This window comes from Lycium ferocissimum, chromosome 7 (genome assembly GCF_029784015.1).
Source record: "Lycium ferocissimum isolate CSIRO_LF1 chromosome 7, AGI_CSIRO_Lferr_CH_V1, whole genome shotgun sequence".
NCBI lineage: Eukaryota > Viridiplantae > Streptophyta > Magnoliopsida > Solanales > Solanaceae > Lycium > Lycium ferocissimum.
In genome coordinates, this window is record NC_081348.1 from 14,867,701 (window position 1) to 14,885,869 (window position 18,169).

The window sequence follows — 18,169 nt, forward strand, 5'->3', positions numbered from 1 at the left end:
ATTATTTCACATTTGAAATAATATAAGATTTTGTAAAAGTTAAGGACATTATAGTCATTTTAACAGAAAATATGCTTATCAACACTTTTTTAGGAAACGCTTCAGCTGTTTCTTATTAGGTTCAGGACTTTTATCCAAACAAGCAACTGCTTATTTATTAAATCAATTTCAGCATTGAAAAGTAGCTATTTAAAATCAGCTAAGCCAAACGGGCTCTTAGAATTTCTTCCAACTATTTGTTTTCTTGTTACTGGGGTTTATAGCTAGCTTTACCAATACTAAAGGTGTGTTTGGTATGACTGGATCCGAAAATGTTTTTCACGAGAAATGTTTTTTCAAGAAAATATTTTCTAGGAAAATAAGTGATTTAATTTCCTACTCATTTTCTTATATTTGGTAAGCAAGTTAAAAAAAATGTCAATTTAAAAGCATTTGCATTAAACACTATAAAGTTTTTAAATTCGGAGTGCAACTTCTAGTGGTGGGTGTAGGTTGGATGAGAAGTGGGGGTAGACTACGGGGTAGGTTGCGAGGGTAGATTAGGTGGAGGTGTAGCAGGTAGGCGGCCATTTGGGTTGGTGGAGAAAGGGAGAGGTAGCCGGGGTTTGGGGGATAGGGTGGGGGTAAGTGGTAGCCGGGGGATGGGTGTGGTGCGGGGGTAGGATAGTGGGCAGGGTGGAGGTGATGGAATATAGGCATAAACAGCAAAGGCAAATAGCCAAAATCGAACTTGCATGTAATATAGAAAACATATAGCCACCGATTTTAATCAAAAGATAAAATTAATACTTATCTCTTGAAGCGTGACCGCGACTGCGAATCAAACCTTCAATCACGAGCAGAAACCATCAATGAGATCATCCTCCAGTTCCACGGTTTGCAGTCTTCTGCTATGTAACCTAATTAGCTTTTAAACAGAGAATACTCGTGTGGGCGAGTATTACGGCTAAGAAAAGTGTATGCCTCTTAGGGCTGACAAGTAGTCTATATATAATCACGTTTTGGGGTGTCAACCTTAGTCCAAAATGTGTAGACTACTTTTCCACCAAGAAACTTATTTTTCGAGTCCATTAATTAATTAGGCATAGCAGAGACCACAGAATAAATAACGAGGCTTCCAATTGCCGCATTAATTCGAAATATGAACGAATTATTCTACTACAATAAATTACAGATTATTCCACTAAAAAATTGCAATTGCACTCCTCAGTTTAATTTTGAAATCTTTCATTAAATCTTATTTAACTCCTTGTGTTAAGATTACAGATACCAATCAAATTAAATTATTGAAAATTTAATTCATTGACTAATTAAATCATTTATACTTCCGCTTAACTTATTTCATGTGATGGATACAAAATCCACCTGCAGGGTTTTCATATGAGACTTATAAGCATCCACAAAGGGGTATCATCAATCTCAAAGCCGAGACATGAATTCTATCAACTAATTATTACCCTCTCCGTCCCAATTTATGTGGCACCATTTCCTTTCTAGTCCGTCCCAAAATGAATGTCACATTTCCTTATTAGGCAACTCTTTAATGACACCATCTCTATTTTACCCTTGTTGGGTCCCACTTACTTTTAAAGATGTGTACTTGTTGTGAAGAAAAGTCAACAAAAGTAGGCAATTTGGTAAACATAACAAAGTCTTCCCTTATTTCTTAAATTCCGTGTCCGGTCAAATGGTGCCACATAAATTGAGGTGCCACATAAATTGAGACGGAGGGAGTATTTCACAAATGTATGTTGCCATATCCAATTTATCGGGAATATATTGACTTGCAATTGAGTCGCACCTTTTAATCAATCAAAAAAATGAACAAATCACATTGATTATAATAATCACATCAAGATTAAGAGCATAAGCACATTTAATGAGCTAGAGAGATTGTTTATATATTCAGTACAAAAACACTTATTTCTACTTGGTCCGTTCAATACACACAAAATGTACTAGCACAAGAAGTCGGAACTATACCGTTCTCATAATGAAGATAATTATATTTAATCTTGTGCTACAATACTGATAGCTTTGTCCAATTTCTATCTTATATTGTGAACATAGAACTTTATACTTAGAAGAACTGATGATTTAATCTTTCGTGTATAAGCTAAACTCTATACACTAAATCATCTACTATATAAGTAAAAGACACACATACTAGTACATGATCTATTTAACTCTTTATTAAAATTGAATAAATAATAGTTTTATAATAAATACTATATCCAAACACATGGCTAATAGTATATATCCCAACAATCTCCCACTTAGACCTTTAACCATGACAATTATTAAAATATACCATATCTAAAGTCTAAACGCATGGTTAATGGTATATTCCCCCAAGTGGTGGTGGGGTGGGATGGATAGTACGGGGGGTCGGTTGGGGATGTCGTTAGTGTGTTTTCATTGATCTGGAAAATGTTTCCGTTAAAATTATAGGGAAATTTTTTTCTCTTATTTTGAGGAAAACACTTTTCAAGATATTTAATACAACCAAATAAGAAAAAACAGAAAAACATTTTCCATCATTACCAAACACGCTCTAAAGTTCGGTTATTTTCACTTATTGGAAGTCTTCATCAGAATTATTAGATCTCAGCTTGCTAAGTGTAATTATATTTCTCTTGCAACAATTTATTTCGCTTGAATAGATTTGATTTATTTAGATGTTCGACGATGTCTCAATATCATTGCAATGGTGTTTGTCCAAAGATTCGTCTTTAAATAACATTTTATTACCACTCTATCCACTCAACCGAGCAACGTAATTATAGTTATTATTTCTACTAATCTTGGTAACTTTATAAGCATTGGATAGAATGTACATATTTGGTCTTAGACAATTCTCATCTCATGAGTTTGTTTTTGAAACTGAGTTTGGTTCAAGGTCTATGTTATATGATATCAGAATTTCATCCCAATTTTCATAATTTATCTATATTGGACTCCCATCTTATATTTTCACGCTTCAAATGCCCAATCTTGAACATGTGGGTATGAAGGAGGGATTGAATTTCCACATCAAATGGAATATGAGTATTTAGTACCTTTATATGATTCTACCTAATTCTCACTTTATGATTTAACTTTTAGAACCGGGTTAAACTCAAAATCTATTTTCTTATCAAATCTGTTCTCCTCTTATATAAACTCTGTTTTTTCCTTTTTTATCACAAACACCATGAATTGCCATAAAATAGGCGCATAAGAAAAGGGTGGTGCACAACCATAGAAAGAAAAAACAAAAAGAGGAGATCGTCAACTAAAAGAAGAAAGAAAGATCCTGTGAGCAGTTGGAAGATCTATTAGCACTTGAAAGTGATGTTCATTCTATAAAGAACACATTTAATAACAAAAAGGTTTCTTTTACTTTTTCTAATACTTTGTTGATATTTAAATATTATTTTATTGAAAAATTCGTATATATTAATTTTAAATAAAGATAAACTACACACATTCAAGTACTGGAAAAAAGAAACAGTCTTGATTATCTAGTATTGAATTTAAAGGTGATATATTGAACATATATAAGAATATGTATTCAAGTTCAGCCATATTAATCTTAAAAAATAAACGACCCTAAGCTCTTTTAAGTAAAAAATTTCATTAAGATGTCATTATTTCCTGACGGTGTATAAAGTTTCTTGTAATTGCAATGTTTTGCCAGTTTAAAGCAGACAATATTAAGGATATAAAGACTTAGAAATGCATAAAGAATGAAATTCACTCAAATGTGTCTTTGACATTTCAAAAGTTTTAAATTGACAACTGTTAGGTGCATGTATATGAAAAATGACAATGTGAATTCAAATCATTTTTCGTGTTGAAAGATCAAACACAACCATACTACATGAAATGACTTCGATCTAGTACGTCATCAGTATGTAATATACTAATTGGAAAATCCATCCAATCACAACTCACCAATTAAAATGTTACAACTCAACTTTTTATTATTTGCCTCACGCCGAAAAATTTTCAGAAATCTTGTAACTTCATAATAGTTCAAAAAAATAAAATCAGTTACGGGTACGATGTCACTAAATAAAACAGTTCGTCAAATTAACTAAAATTGTTTTTATATCGGAGCAATTGTCAAACAAAATATCTATGACTTGAATGACTAGGAAGATAGCATTGTTACTCCACTGCTTAGCTGGACGACACAACTGAGAATTATTTTCTCAATCAAGAGATTCAAGAGTTATATCATTGCATGTTTATGTTTCTTTAAGCATTTAGTGGGCATCACCTACCAAAGTGCAAAAGTCTACACAAAAATTATATGTTCATTATTCTCAATCTTATTGCAAGGGTCAACGTCAAATTTTAGGTTTATATTTTTCCCTAATAAACAAATAAACGAGGCAAAACCCTTTAAAAAATGGTTGGGCTAATGGAATACAGGCACGCACAAGTGAGTCAAACATGTAACCCTACAATATCTATAAAAGCATAAACAACTTCACTCTTGTACGCTTTATACGCGGATATTGTACTATTGCTTAATAAAGTGACTAGAGTACCCCTTAAACTATTTAAGTCATGATTTTGCAAACAAACAGCTACACTTGCATGTTTGAATAAAATTATTATTTTAATAGATAAAATTCAGTCATTTTAATGTGATAATTCTTTTTCCTGATTTTGGTATTATCGTGGATGAATTTTAGTGACAATACGTGAAATGAACCTGCTTTATAACATTTTGAAATACAAGAATTATGATTTGCTCATTGCGAAGGTTTATACATGATCCAATTACTTTTGTTTAAAAAAGAGGGGATGTAAAATTCGATTAACCCGGGGCCTTCTCCTCTTCTTTACCAAATACTGGGCCTCCTCATCATGAAGAATCTAAAAGTAGTCCAAACTGTTTTTTCATTTTGAGCTAATGATTGTTATGCTGACATGTCGTTCAAATAGGGCTACATCTTCAAATTGAAACTGGACCAGCTAGCCCTTTTCTATATTGAGCCGTCCAAATCCTTGTCCAAGTTTAATGTTTTCTTGAATCAACTTGAAATTGGGTCAGCCCTTTTCCTAATTCCGTTTGCAGAAAAACTGACTAACAGTAAAATATGGAGGATCTAATGAAGACATTATTACTAATATATAAAAATGGCAGTTGTAGTGGACGAACACTGCAACAAATTATTGTACAAAAAGCATTACAAATCGTACTATGATGTTGGGCCTAATACATTGGTAAATAAACACATGTAATACTCGTATCTTCCTACCCTTAAAAGACCTAACAACTACGGAGTATCATCATATAATCTAGAACTACTAGAATCCCCTTTACCTTTCTCTTTCACCTTTGATTCCACCGCCTTGACCACAGAGCTTCTCTTGGATTTTGGTATTGTCCGACTTTTATTGTGCAACCACTTTGGAATTGATAAATGTTGAGAATTGAATTTCGAAATTGATGGTTGAGTTATTAGAAAGTGGAGTTCACGTAAATGGTAGAAATTGGGTTCATGGATTTCTTCACCATTGTCTTCACATATCCTCTGCTCCTCAGGTATTTTATCCAATTGGCAGAATTTGAGTTCTTCTTTAGGTGCAATTTTTTTTTATTTCTGTTGTTGTCGCTCAAATTTTTTCCTGTGGCCTTTTTACTGGGCTACTTTTGTTCTTCATTTCTTGGTTTCTTGTGAAGTTTCTCCATTTTGAGTGAATTTTGTTTATGAATATTACGGTTTGCCCATAGTTTAGGTTGAAAGTATTGAAAAAAATGTGTAGGATTTAACAATTTGGATGTTTTTTTTTTTTTTTTTTTTTAAAGGTACTCATGCATAGATGGTGCATGTGATTTTTACTGATTTATTATCGTCTGATGATTTAATTAGCTGTGTAGGAAGATATTACTGAAGAAATTGCTTGAGATCTAGGCAGTGTACATGAAAACAACCTAGCATCCGGCACCCACTCCTTGCCAACTTTTTACATCCATGTACTATGTTAAGTTCACAACTGTTTATGGCCACTGTTGATCCTTCTTTTATACTAATTACCTTTACTGCTACATTGATGGTCATGTTCTCTAATATTTCTTGAGTAAAAAGATTGAGATAGTTGGTTTCTATTAATGTACAAGAGATGTATCAGTATTCTTACCCTCTATCTACAAATATAATTTTGGGTATAACACTACTATCTTTACATCGTTCTTAAGAGACAAGAACTGCCTAAAGGGGGAGGACATTTTATGAAAGTTTAAATTGTTATATGTGTTTATTGTTTACCAATGAACTAATAAGTTTAATTGAGCCCCTTTTATTATATGGTTGTCATGATTTTTTACTACACATCTCAATATCATATGTAAATAGATAATCCTTATCATACGGTTGTCGTGTTTTATTGATGTTTACCTGCTTTCAACATGCATGCTTCAAAGAATGGCAACTAAAGAGCTAATGTGGTGTTGATAGAAAGAGAGATGAGGCCAGTGTGATTCAGCAACATGTAAATACAACATGGTTGCTGGCTTTAGAGTTGCCTGAAGTTACTGAAACACCGTCCGTGAGGGCTATGCGCCCTGCACGAACGATCCAGATGGAGCCAATTGAAGCAGGAGCCGCTCGCAAGATGACATGGTACGACCTGCAGGTACTTCGCCAAAGTTCTGTGAAGCTATTGTAGGTACAATAACAAATAGAAGTGAAAAAATATGAACAGTAGTAGTAGGATTAGAATGCAGGGATTTGGAAAAATCCCTATTGCTGTGAACTCTTTAGTGATCCTTTTCTTTACTAAAGAAGATAGGATAAGTAGCTGAACATGGTTTCTATTACTGTATGGACTCTTAAATGAAGAAAGTAAATACATTTACACAAATCTTATTCATCTCTCCCAGTCAAAGAACCAAATGTTGTTTTTCTTAAAAGTTTAGGTGAATAGTTGGATGGTCAAGATAACAGAGATTGGAGCTTCAAGATAATTGTCTTCACTTCGCTCTTGGGAAGAGCTGCCAACTATTTCCCTCCAGATGACATGATGATCATATCATCCTCAGAGTAGTCATCAGTGTTTATCAGACGAAAGTAAGTTCCTTTAAAGCATAAATTTATAGTAGTAATCATAAGAATTTAGCTTGATAATTTCTTCAATACATCGTCGATCATCTATGCACCATAGCTCGCACGACAACTAATATTATAAATGTTAGTAAGCTGAGTCATCCATTGTACTTACGTTTTTGTATTGATATGATATGACTTCAATTAAGCATGGGGCAAAGAAAATAAAACGAGTTTAATCATGTTTTGGAATATGTCAAATAGGAAGGCCCAATGACATTATTATCCCTTTTCTCTTTTATTTATTTCTTGAACTACTAAGTTGGCCCCGACCATTTGAGAAAATTGCTTTAGCTATTTGTCGAAAAGACACCAGTGAGATAATTATTCTGGTAGAAATAGAATTAAAAACCAAATTAGCCGGAGAAAACATTACCTAGATTTTAGTCGTTGAATACTTTACTTTAGTTTTGCAGGAAAAATTGTTGAGCAGAAGATATGAAGGTACTCATAATTACCTCACTGGACTACAGGAGATGATGGGCTATCCTTCCGGCTCTGCAGTTTGTGCCTAACAGATTGACTTCCTTCGATTTAGTTTTGTCTCAGTCGTTTCAGTTTGTCTCAAATATTCATTTCTTCCTTGGGAAAATAACGGGAAGCTTCAAGATCAAGGGTAATCAATGCACAATCTGCAACAAACAGAACTGGTAACGCAAACCAAAACAGGACAGTTAGAGATCACAGTACTGTTGAAAATATTGATGAGATTGAAACAACAGCCCTTTCCCAATTGAAAAAGGAATTAGGTCTCTGATGGGATTGAATTGATATTCCTTGTAAATAAGAGCAACAATATATTGTGCAACATATTTTTGGTTGTGTCTAGCTGCAAAACTCAAATGGTTCACCTGCTTTGAACATGTACCAGCTGAAAGTCGCAAAACGGCTTGATTTATTTTCCTTGCATAGTGTTGTGATGGACAAAGTCTTTGATGGGATTGAATTGATATTCCTTGCAAATAAGAGCAACGATGTCTTGTGCAACATCCTTTTGGTTGTGTCTAGCTGCAAAATCAAATGGTTCACCAACTGAAAGTCGCAAAACGGGTTGCTTTATTTTCCTTGCACAGTGTTGTGATGGACAAAGTCTTTGCACTAGCCATGCCAGTACAACTGGTACTCATGGGGAATAATGTACCTATGATGTTCTTGAAGATGCTAAACGGTTCCTATAATTTGTTGGTATTATATCTTATAAGTTGTAATGGTTGACTACAATAATTGGCGGATACAATGTTCTTGATCATCAACAAAACAAAACAAAAAAAGGCAGACACAATGTTCTACGTTGTATGGAAAACTATCTTACTGCACAAGATGTGCAAATTAAATAAACTCTATTAGTTATCATTATGTATTTTCGTATCTGTACGGAGCAGCATTACTGATGTTGCCACCAAAATATTTGAAAAAAATAAAGGCTTAGCAACTTAAATTGTCGGTAAATGTTCGGTCAAAGACGGCATTGCCTTTCTAGTAACTATATATGAGAGTGGGTTTATCACTCGGATCGTCGTCATGCCTATGAGGGCATAGTTGACTTTTAAGAGCATCACTTTTTCTTTCTACTTTGTTCTAATCTCTTCAAGATTTTTTTTTTCATTATTTTCTTCAATAAATAACGTGTTAATAAATTTTTTAAGTCTATTAGTAAAGACACAAATAAATTACATATTGAAAGTGTAGTAAATTATAATTGATAGTTGGTTGGTATGTTTTATTAAGTAAATTCCGTACATTTCTTATTAATAAGTTTCAAAATATATGTGTTTCAAAAATGTTTATCCTCTATTTTAATCAAATGCGAGATTAAAGATATTAAAAAAATATTAACCTCTTCATTAAGTTTCATAAACATAAATATATAAAAGCTTCTTTTTATAATTTATAATTTACATTTTAATAATTATATTTTAATATACTTAATTACATATATGCCTTACATGGGGTGCATGCGTAGAATTTTCATAGTATAGGGCGTATCCGTATTGAATCATAGTGGGTTTACCACTCGGATCGTCGTCATGCCTATGAGGGCATAGTTGACTTTTAAGAGCATCACTTTTTCTTTCTACTTTGTTCTAATCTCTTCAAGATTTTTTTTTTCATTATTTTCTTCAATAAATAATGTGTTAATAAACTTTTAAAAATATTTAAGTCTATTAGTAAAGACATAAATAAATTACATATTAAAAGTGTAGTAAATTATAATTGATAGTTGGTATGTTTTATTAAGTAAATTCCGTACATTTCTTATTAATAAGTTTCGAAATATATATGTTTCAAAAGTGTTTATCCTCTATTTTAATCAAATGCGAGATTAAAGATATTAAAAAAAATATTAACCTCTTCATTAAGTTTCATAAACATAAATATATAAAAGCTTCTTTTTTATAATTTATAATTTACATTTTAATAGTTATATTTTAATATACTTAATTACATATATGCCTTACATGGGGTGCATGCGTAGAATTTTCATAGTATAGGGCGTATCCGTACTGAATCATAGAAAGTTCATAAAATAATAAAGTTAAGCTTAGAGAAAATTAACATAAGAAATTAAAAGGAGGAGGAGGATTTAGATTGAACACAAAAAAACACTAAGTGTGTGCACATATTTCATTAAAAAGGATTAAGATAGAGTTGTTCTGTACTTTTATTAAAAAATTTCTATTGCATCCGGATAGGGGGGAATAAGAAAAAGAAATCATGTTACTAATGGATTCGAACCCTTCACTCCAATCGTTAAGGCAGGGAGCTCGCCAAAACTAGCGCTCAACCCATTCGCTTGTACCTAAAAACAAAGGGCTGTAACAAATGCTATTTAAATTGATTGAATTGTAATGTGTTTGTATAATAATACGTTCACAATTTTATTACTAAACTCATTTTTTGTGTTTGGCCCGTGCTTGCACGGGCTTAGAATTATCTAGTTCATGACTAAGACAGACATATTCTTAACCAAGACAAACGAGAGATTTGAAATTCAAAATGCTGCCACACTACAGGAAAGTATAGAAACGGCAACAGCTCTTTTGGCAACAAAAATAATATAGTTGGCAAAATTCAATATTTGGTAACAACTTAGTTTTATTGTTGACATATATGATGAATCTTTTAATAATGAAATTTTTTTTTGTGCCAAACAATTTAATTTTGTTGTCATAGTATTGATTGTTCTTGCAAAAAGTACTTTTGGCAATAACAAAAAAGTTGTTGCACATCGCTGCAATAACAGCCGATGGAAAAAGTTTATGCAACAACAAAAAAAATATTGTTGCCAAAAGTACTTTTTGCACATAAATAAATTACATATTGAAAAGCAGTTTTTGCACCAAAGAGTTATCTATGGCAACAAAAATAGTTTTGTGCCACTTGTAACTTGGAGAAACAAATGGGACAAATGACTATTACTTTGACTGAGAGAACTCCAGAAACACTTCCCAGTGACATAGAGAAGAATCTAAAGTAACTGAAAGCAGTAACTATGCGATGTGGAAAGACTGAAAAATTCTTGTAAAAATTCAAAAACTGAAGTGATGAAGAGTCAAGAGGTGACACAATTGGAGCAGAAAATTCCAGGTGTGCTAGTTGAAAATGGGGTGACCGACGACGTCAAAGGGAAGAAGGTACTCGAAGAAAAGAGACACATGCTTGCATTCAGGGGCAGATCCAGTGTAATGGATGTGGGTTCCCAGGAACCCACACCCAATAGCCCGAACCCTGTATTTATGTTGGGAGTCTGTTAATTATATAACAAATTGCTAGTTGGGAACCCATTACTGAAAGAAGTTGTTGGCTCAACGGCAACGAAGGAACCTTGATTCAGCGCTCATGTTCTCGACGTAGGATCAATTCCTCTTGGAGTCCTTTTGTTCGAATATACATAGTAGTTCATTTTACTAGGAACCCACAAGCTTAAAATTCTGGATCCGCCTCTGCCTGCATTGCCCTTTCCTCAGAAGCTAAAGAGGGAAAAACTTCATAAATGTGTTCGCAAATTTCTTAAGACGCTGAAATATAAACATCCCATTCACTGAGGTGCTTACTCATATGCCTTCATGTGTTAAATTTTTGAAGGAGATCCTTTCCAGCAAGCGAAAACTAGAAGAAACATCAGTGGTGAAGCTGAATGCCCATTGCAGTGCCATCCTTTAATATAAACTTCCTAAAAAATGTGATGACTCTTCAAGTATGGTTTTATAGTTTAAATTTGCCCTCCGTCAAAATTTGGGATCAAATTTGTCCTCCCCATTAGGATACTTGATATATTTGCCCTTTTATGAATGGAAGTCCACATCACCAAAAAAAAAAAAAAAATAGCCACGTTGAATTCACATTAGATCCACGTAGGCAACTCATAGTCAATCCAAAATCTAAAGCCTCGAATCAGGATTACATATTCTTCAACTTCACATGAAACAAAATTCAAAAGGGAGAAAGATTTAATCCTTTTTTATTTATTTTTGGGATATCGTCGGTTTGTAATATTTCCTATTTTTTTTTCACAGTTTGTATCTTGGGATTCGAATTTTCATTATATTCATGGCTAGGACAAAAAATGTATCGAAAAAAAATCGAGAAAGATGAATCAACAAGTATGTCTAAATAAGTATATACACATACATAAAAAACAAGTTGGTTTTGCCTTTTTATTTTGTCATACTTGTTGTCTTTTACTTTATATAGTAACATTAATATTTATAATAGTGAGTATTAGCTCAAGTAATAAGATACTAGCCATGTGTTGTAAATACTTTACCTTGGATGTTTCTGTAAAATTTAGTTAATGATATGAGGACTTGAGTAATTTAGTTCAAAGTTCTAAAATATTTCTTTTAAAAAGTAGATAGATTTTTTTTTATAAAAAAAAAAAACTTGAGCCATCCATGCCTATTGCATTCGGAATACAAAAAAGTTCCTTCAAAATATAGTTTTTTGTACAACTTTAGTATGAAAAAATAAAAAGGCAACACTAACCTTTTTTTTGATGTATGTATGTATACTCACTTTTTAGATCTTTCCCCGGTGAAATCTCCGGTTGTGCCATGGCGACCATGTTACTCGCAGAGAAGAAGAACATGATAGCCACGAAAATCTTCCACATTTTGAGAGAAAGTTGAGATATTTTGGGAAAGCAGAGTGACAACTGATTTTCTAATTCACTCCTTTATATATGGCTGAGTAAACTTACAAACCTTTCTTTAACATGGAATAAATAAAATGCCACGTGCTTTTTCTTTTTAATTTTTTATTGAAGTGATATTTTAAGAAAACAGTCCAACTTGAATAAACTAAAAATAACCGAATAAATAAATGTATATTATTAGCACGGTTTATCTATTGTAATAGGTATTTATATCAATTCTAATAAATTTTCATAATATATTTGCTATTAAGATTTACATGTAGTCATCCGGACCTATATCTTGTAAAAGTGGTGGCTTTGGGTACAAAATGTCACGGGTTCAAATACTATCATCCCTACCCATTAATGAGGGATCAATTGAGATCGCTTTAAATTGGGTCCTAGTGGGTACTATAACAAGCTCGGGTGAGCTTGACTTTGATCGATGTTGTAGTAAGCTCGGCTGAGGCTCGCCTGCCTGCCTCAACACTCAAGGCCTAATCTTAGCATAAAATCCGACACAAGATATTTGTTATACCCCGTATCTTTGAAGAAGCATTTATCAAATTTGAAACGTAAGTATGTTGGGTTATGGTTAAGTAAAACCACTTCGAAATATAAGCAAGCATTATTAAGTACATTTAATGAGTGAAGAATGTATATAAGGTATACCGGAAGGTTTTATAAGGAAATGAGTGGAAGAAATGGAGTAGTACGACTTTGGAGAAAGGATGAGTAAAGTTTCGTGTGAAAATTTTGGTTCAAATTGAGGGACAAATATCTCTTAGCATATGAAGTGTTTTGAAGTGAAACAAAAGCCTAAAATGAAGTTCATCGAGTCTAGTTTCCAACGCAACAAACCGCTCGTCGATAAGACATCGGAGTAGAAAATTATGGACGTTACAAGTTTGGCTGACAGAGCAAAAATGTGTGCTACAGTACTGCTACAGTGAACCCGACCCGAATTTGACCCCTATATAAAGGGTAATAACCCCCTTTTTTCATCAGATTTGCCCAGAAAGTTCCAGAAATTTAAAGAGAGAGACTGGGGGAAACAAAAAGTGAGCAATTTTCAAGTAGCGAAGTAGTGGTTTAGGTCCGGGTAGCGCATGGTTGTGATTCTAGTATTGTTTTGCGGTGGATTTTAGCGTGGATATTGAGGATATTGCTGTCTTAACAAGAAAAAAGATATGAATCTTTCTCTTTTGGTATTATTTAAGGCTTATTCTCGGAGACAAAGTCGTTAAATAATTGTGTAGTAAGTTGGTTAGTTATGGAAGTTGAAAATAGTGTGGGTCTGTTTTATGGTACATATTGGTGTTGGAAATGATGTTATTGATGTTGGTATTGTTATTGTTGTTGTTGGTTCTTTGAATTGAGATTAGGCTAGGCATATAAACGGGGAGATCTTTGCCCGATTTTCACAGGATATAAAATAGTTTGACTTGAAAGCTTAGCACAAATATACTACGATGAGTCTAACGATTGTGTGAATCCTCTTAAATGTATACTTGCGAGCTCGGACGAATAAGTGTAAATGATAATTGGAGGTAGATAATTGGGTATGTTAAGGCTCGTCCCTTTCTTTCAAAGGCATGATTCCTATGGTATGAGTCCATAAGTGTTTCCATAACCTCCTTGATTTAAAGCTTCTTATGATGTTATGACTCTTAAAGTTTCTTATGATGTTAAAAATGAGAATGTTTTTATGAGGATTACGTTGAGGATGATTTTATGCTTAAAGGTCTCAAATATGATTTCAACGATGATGTAAAAAAAAATGTTAAGCTATTTCATGATTTTCTCGATTAATTTCATTGTTGTTGATCTCACCTTATAAATTGTTCCTTCAAGGTGGGATAGAGCGATAGTTTTTATTTGAACTCCTATGCATGCCATGAGTATAATATATGTATATAGCTATTTTGTGACATTACAGAGTTCTATTATTTTATTTTGATTATGCACTGCACTCATTTTCATTCCTCGTATATATAAGGCACGATTGATAGACGGTGACGTTGTGATATATATATATATATATATATATATATATATATATATATAAACGGTGGTGACGCCGTGACCTTTGTTATATATATATATATATATAAGGCACACGGTTGATAGAGGGTGACGTTGTGACCTTTGTTGTGTATATATGTATATGTATGTGACGTTTGTCGGGGTGTGTATATGTATGTGTCCGGGGGGGTTGTTTCGTATGTGTGTGTTGTGATGTGTATATGTATGGCACGTTGTGAGAGGGTGATGCTATGTGTACTTTGTCGTGATGTGTATATGTATGGCACGATTGACAGGGGGGGTGACGTTGTGGCCTTTGTCGTGCGTGTATATATATGGCACGATTGACGGGGTGACGCCGTGCCTTTGTTGTGTGTGTATATATATGGCGCAGTTGACAGGGGGTGACGCTGTGGCCTTTGTTGTGATATTTCTATGGATATATGTGTTTCTTTGATATAGCTGTACTGATGCATTTATTTTGCCCATTCATTGACATGTCTCAAATATTTTCTAGGATTTTATGTACATGTTGATTTCATGCCTTACATACTCAGCACACTATTCGTACTGACCCCCTTTCTTCGGGGGCTGCGTTGAAACGCGGGGCGGACACTCGATGCAGTGATCCTCCCAAGTTTAGGACTTCACTCAACTGATTGGAGGGCTCTAGTGTTCCGGAGCTCGAGTCGTTGTGGTACAGATCCTTTGACATAGGTTTTGTTATACACTTAGAGGTCTGTAGACATGTGTGGGTTGCGTAAATATGGTTTGATCAGCTATGCAGATGTAGGTCGTTTTGAATATTCTCATGCATAGTGGCAGCCTTATCGGCATATTTTGTTATGTTTGGTTAGCATGGCTTCTCAAGTCTTTTTAATGTATGATATGATGAGTTTACATCGTGCTATTACAAATTGCCATATTGTTTTCAGTTTCAGTCTGATCATATCGAGTAGGTTCGTATACGGGTGTCCAGTTCGGGCACTGGTCATGGCCCATCGGTTTGGGTCGTGACAATATTATATTGTATGGTTTAATTATAGAAATACTCCCTCCGTCCCAATTTATGTAGCACCATTTCCTTTTTAGTCCATCCCAAAATGAATGTCACCTTTTCTTATTCTAAGAACTCTTTAATTACACCATCTCTATTTTACCCTCGTTGGGTCCCACTTACTTTTAAAGATAAATCAACAAAAGTAGGCACTAAAATAAGGACAATTTGGTAAACATAACAATCTTCCCTTATTTCTTAAATTATGTGTCCGGTCAAATGGTGTCACATAAATTGGGATGGAGGGAGTAATTAATTCCAGGATAAAGTCTTGGGGAAGATAATAATACAATATTTAATTGACGGTATTAAATGTATTAATTTATAAGGGATAGAATGTGAAATAATAATATGTATATTAGTAAATCGCTCTTTATAATTATAGCAATTACTATGTCAATCGCAAGCAAATCCTTGTCGATACATTATAGACACTCAAATACGCGAGGATACAATATCCAGTTCCAATTGCATAGAAAGCTGAGAGCACAAAAGGAATAAATATTGAGAACTGACTTGAAACCTCTTCTATTTAAAGCGCCAAGGAGGGCTTTGTGATAACCTACAAGGGCAAAAGTTGCATAGAACAACTTATAAATATCAAATGAAGTATCGACACTCCGCGCAAAGATCTGATCACGTTTCATTTGATTTGAATATTGAAGATCAGACCATGTTTTCAGAACTGAGACTCTCCCTTTCCCAAGAGCAAAGTAGAGTCCCAGTCAACAACCCCAATCGAATCTTTAAAATTCATCAGAGATTACCAATACCATTATCACCAGTAATCACACAAGAACACTGGCCACCACTGAAATGGTGAAACCGATAAGGATCCCTCAATATGATTTCCCTACTAATAATGCTGCTTACGCCCTTGAAAACAGAATGGCAATCGCCACAGACTCTAAGGTTCTTGAATATTCGAAGAACTGAACCTTCAGGAGTATTAATCAAAGCATATGCTAGTGCAAGTCTTTCACTATGCATCCATAAATTGTGCTCCTTCTGTTCTTCATCCGTGTCATGCAATGCATAACTTGTATCAGCAATATAACCAGCCTCCTGAATCTTTTTTCTCAGTTCTGTCAACTTCCTGTATATTTGCTCTGACTCCGGGTGAGACAAGTCTCCGATCCCAAAGGTGCTAATTTGGTTCTTTAGCTTGACCCAACTGCAAGCAGGCTGCTTTTTAACTTTATGTTATTCCATTTCAGCTCTCACATTCTGAACGTCCTGCCAGCTCCCAGAAGTTGCACAAATGTTTGAATAAAGAACATAAGCCGAGTCATCCGATGGGTTAGACCTCAAAAGATTTTCAGCTGCTACCTTTCCTATTTCTGAATTTCCGTGCATCCTGCATGCTGCCAACAAGCATCTCCCAACAAAGTCGTTTGGTGGAACTGGCATATCTTTAATAAAAGCTATGGCTTCACGGAACCTTCCAGATCTTCCAAGAAGGTCTACTATACAAACACAGTGCTCTATGGCAGCCGGGACTCCAAATTCAAAAGTTATAGAAGCAAAATATCTAAGGCCTTCATCTACTAGACCACCGTGACTACAGGCTGATAGAAGAGAGACAAAAGTGACATGGTCTGGTTTTGAACTTTACTTTACCATATCGTGAAAAGTATCCCTAGCTTTCTGGAAAAATCCATGTCGGGCAAAAACGGATATTAATACATTTCAAGACAATCTTGGACGCATAAAACGGATATTAATACATTTCAAGACAATCTTGGACGCATATTTGGTTCGGGGAGTATTTTCAGCACATTATTCATTTCGCCACATTTTCCATACATATCCATTGTAGCATTTTCAACAAAAGAATTTGAGTCAAACCCAAGTTTAGTAGATAAACAATGAATCTGCTTTCCCTCTTCCAAGGATGCCAAGTTTGCTGCAGCTGAAAGTGCAGCAGAGAGGCTGAATTGGTCAAACTCCAGTTTTTCCCTTTGCATCTGCAGAAGAAGTTTCAACGCTTCCTCCCAGAGACCACGACAGGCATTCGCGGCAAGCATAGCATTCCAGGTCACCGATGTCTTATTTAGTAGTGAACTAAATATAAGACTACTCGTTTGCTACAAATTTTGACATGTGGAAAATAAACTGCAACCACAAACAAAATATGAAGAAACAAAGATTTTATTAATGAATATTGCGAGTACAAGATCGTTTCTTTCCTTGATTCTTCAATCCTAATATTTCTCCGTAATTCTTCGTTCCGTAATTCGAAGCTTATTTCTCGAACGTAGGATGGTTTGGATTTGGATATATGTGAACTTTCTAGGAATTTGTTTGATCTCCATGAAAGGATACTGTGGATCTTCTTGAATTATTTGGTTGTCAAGAAATATCCGACCACATACTGACCTCTTTTTGAATACTCATGAGTTTATGGGATATTTGAGATGCCTTTCTTAGGAAATATATGTCCATTTATATAGGCGTGAGTTAGGGTTTAGGATAGAGTAACCTCCAAAAAACCCTAACACATATTGGGCTTATCTTGTAGAGTCCCACAAAATTACAATGTCTACGGGAACAACTATAAAACTTGTTCAAACCAACAAAGATAGGCAATGTACGGGAGATTTTCCCCTGCGGCAGTGTTTAAATGCTAATGGTCAAAGGGCTAGTATTGTTTTGAAAAGTAGGACAAGTGCACGTATAGCAGGTTTTGGGAGTCCTTTTCTTGGTGACCACCTTCCACAAAATCTAGTTAGAAAGTAAGAAAATTTTCTCCTTCCCTGATTCAATCTTCTCCGTTCCCATTTTTCGGCTGCCGGAGATTCGTCGGTGTCGGTTCTCCCGGCATTGGAGTTTGCCAGAGAAGTGTGGCGG

At 34.4% G+C, this 18,169-nt stretch overlaps 1 protein-coding gene and 1 long non-coding RNA gene across 3 annotated transcripts; one reads left to right on the forward strand and one right to left on the reverse strand.

The window, feature by feature from the left end:
• Positions 1-5,552: 5,552 nt before the first annotated feature.
• On the forward strand, positions 5,553-8,307 carry LOC132063469 (uncharacterized). Of its 2 annotated transcripts, none has more exons than XR_009416383.1 (3): positions 5,553-6,633; positions 6,912-7,067; positions 7,512-8,307. It is a non-coding gene; the product is annotated as an uncharacterized LOC132063469 (long non-coding RNA). The 2 variants fall into 2 exon arrangements; XR_009416382.1 differs by having other exon boundaries at positions 5,554-6,633; positions 6,917-7,067.
• Positions 8,308-16,075: 7,768 nt separating this feature from the next.
• On the reverse strand, positions 16,076-17,346 carry LOC132061946 (pentatricopeptide repeat-containing protein At3g57430, chloroplastic-like). The gene is made up of 3 exons (XM_059454620.1): positions 17,126-17,346; positions 16,560-16,880; positions 16,076-16,493 (listed from the first exon to the last, which is right to left on the reverse strand). Exons 1-3 carry the CDS (start codon positions 17,344-17,346, stop codon positions 16,076-16,078), a joined length of 960 nt encoding a protein of 319 aa, XP_059310603.1.
• Positions 17,347-18,169: the final 823 nt, after the last annotated feature.

Bases quoted from the DNA above. Each gene is read 5' to 3' on its own strand.
- LOC132061946 (XM_059454620.1), bottom strand. From the start codon at position 17,346: ATGCTTGCCGCGAATGCCTGTCGTGGTCTCTGGGAGGAAGCGTTGAAA. The intron at 16,881-17,125 runs GTATGGAAAATG...ATCAGCCTGTAG, and splicing joins GAAAATGCTACAATGGATAT to TCACGGTGGTCTAGTAGATG. The intron at 16,494-16,559 runs GCAGGACGTTCA...GCCTGCTTGCAG, and splicing joins TGTGCAACTTCTGGGAGCTG to TTGGGTCAAGCTAAAGAACC.